Source organism: Echinops telfairi, unplaced genomic scaffold, assembly GCF_000313985.2.
Source record: "Echinops telfairi isolate 266 unplaced genomic scaffold, ASM31398v2 ScPeMD7_40;HRSCAF=151, whole genome shotgun sequence".
Lineage (NCBI taxonomy): Eukaryota > Metazoa > Chordata > Mammalia > Afrosoricida > Tenrecidae > Echinops > Echinops telfairi.
Window position 1 is genome coordinate 342,994 of NW_022103938.1, and position 2,040 is coordinate 345,033.

The 2,040-nt window shown below is 39.9% G+C and overlaps 1 protein-coding gene across 1 annotated transcript in view; it reads right to left on the minus strand.

Moving 5' to 3' along the window:
- Window positions 1–882: 882 nt before the first annotated feature.
- LOC123521701 (C-type lectin domain family 4 member A-like) overlaps window positions 883–2,040 on the minus strand; it is a 42,937-nt gene continuing 41,779 nt past the window's right edge. The window contains exons 4-5 of the mRNA XM_045290524.1: window positions 1,869–1,984; window positions 883–1,024 (exon numbers count right to left, since the gene is read on the minus strand). Of these exons, the coding sequence (XP_045146459.1) occupies window positions 883–1,024; window positions 1,869–1,984 (258 nt within the window). The remainder of the gene's footprint in view (window positions 1,025–1,868; window positions 1,985–2,040) is intronic.

The window sequence follows — 2,040 nt, forward strand, 5'->3', positions numbered from 1 at the left end:
TTAATCTCAGGGGTCACATCAGGAGGGACCCATTAAAAGTCCTATGACAAGACAATGAATGACAGGCTTTCTTGTCAGCATATTTTATATTGTGGGAGAACAAAATGATGGGCATGAACTTCAGTAAAAGTTCTTTGGTTTACAAAAGCACATCAAGGCCCTTTGTGAGAAGGAATCCATGCACCGAATTACAAAATTGAAGCAAAGAAAATAATTATCAGAGTACCTGATGAATAAAATTCTATGTATCAAGTCATCAGTAGTGACTTCAATTCATTCTCTAATTATAAATTTATTATGTTCAATCTCCAATTTCTTGGTCTACACCCAATGCTAAATGCCAGTACTGAATAGAGAATGTTAAGGAGCACAAAGTGTCTACTGGAGCAAGCTGAAATGTACCTTAAATTGATGGGCACTGTATGCCTACTATTTCATAATGTGCTTTTTGTTAAAAGTAATAAATCTGTCTGGCAGAAACAGAAAGCAATTATTGGGATGCTTTTGCTTGAAACCAGTCCACAGAAGAAATCTAGACAGGAAAAGTAATCACATCAACTTATATTGTCTCTAATTATATCAGTAACTAGTCCCTTAAGAAACACACAGAAATTAGGAATGAAATATCATGCTTCCTCCATGTACCCACAAAGGAGAGTTCGTAAAACACAGAAAATGCTTAAAATTGTACATCTTAGGAATGAACGGTTGTGTGAACTGAACCCATAATAAGCGCACTAGGTGTCAGCCAACTGACAAGTTCCATGGGCATTCGTTACAAAAGATGTACAAACACAAACAAACAAACAAAAAACCCCCAAATGAACTGTGCCTTTCACAGTGGGTCTCCGTCTAACCACATGTCCCTGGAGAATATTCCATTCAAAAGTAGACCTTCTTCATCTCACAAATTGATCTTTGATGAGCATCACAACGGCCATCATTCCAGCCCCAGCCTCCTCTAACAGAATTTATCATAACACACCGCTGATCACGATGACTGGGTTCACCAGGACGCCAGAATCTGGAAGGGAGGGAAGGGATGGTACGACTTCTTCACACTGTGTTTGAAAAGGTCAGAGGCTGAGGGAGCTGAGGCTGAACATGTGGAATCCAGGTCAAGTAGGTCCAATCATTTCTTCCCCGTTCTCATTCTGCCCCCTTCTGCAAGGCCCCCCAATTGTAAGCAACTTCTCCTCCATCTCTGGAGTTTCCCTTGAAAACTGACACCACCCAGAATTCCGCTAAGAGTTGTACAAGACCCCAATAAAATGATTTTTTTTTAAAGAAAAAGGAAAAAGAAATCCAGAACACATTAAACACCTTCCCATCAGTCACCCCAGAGACCCCCGTTTACTTCTTCATCCTTGATCTGTTCTCAGGGGACAAGCAAACCTGTAGCATTTCCTTAAGTGATGACAGGGCTCCCTCCAGGTCCCAAGTATCCACAGCATTTGTTCTTCATACATTGCTTTTGATTATCCCCTATAATCCTGGCCTAATAATTTAATCTACTTGAGTCTCAAGTTTCCTACCTTTTAAAGGGGACTAGGTAATATCTACATATACTTGACAAATTTGCATGAGGGTCAAAGGTGGTAAAGTTATCTAAAGTAAATGGGAGTTATATTAAGCTGATCAGAATTTGGTATTTCGCTATATCACAAAAGTTATTAATTAATTATAATATTAATATTTTTGTTTTATTTAGAGATATAAATATGGTTAAAATCACAGACTTCAGTGACAAATAAGCATGAGGTTTTGTTTTTTTAAGCCTTTTCTTGCTGCTGTGCGTTAGTGGCTCAGAGCTGCAGTGGCCCAGTGTGGGGCAGGATTCAGGATTCATTATGGAGTTCTGTACTCACGTGGTGCTCTCGTTGTACGGTGAGCCATCTGCCCATTGCCACTGGTTCTTCCCTTCTGGGTCTGACAGCCCCACATAGTAAGCAGATAAACTATCCAGGTTCCTGGTGATGAAATTCTGAGAGAAGAAAAGAAAGAACCCACAGACTTTGGAGTACTTGGGTTGTACAGAGT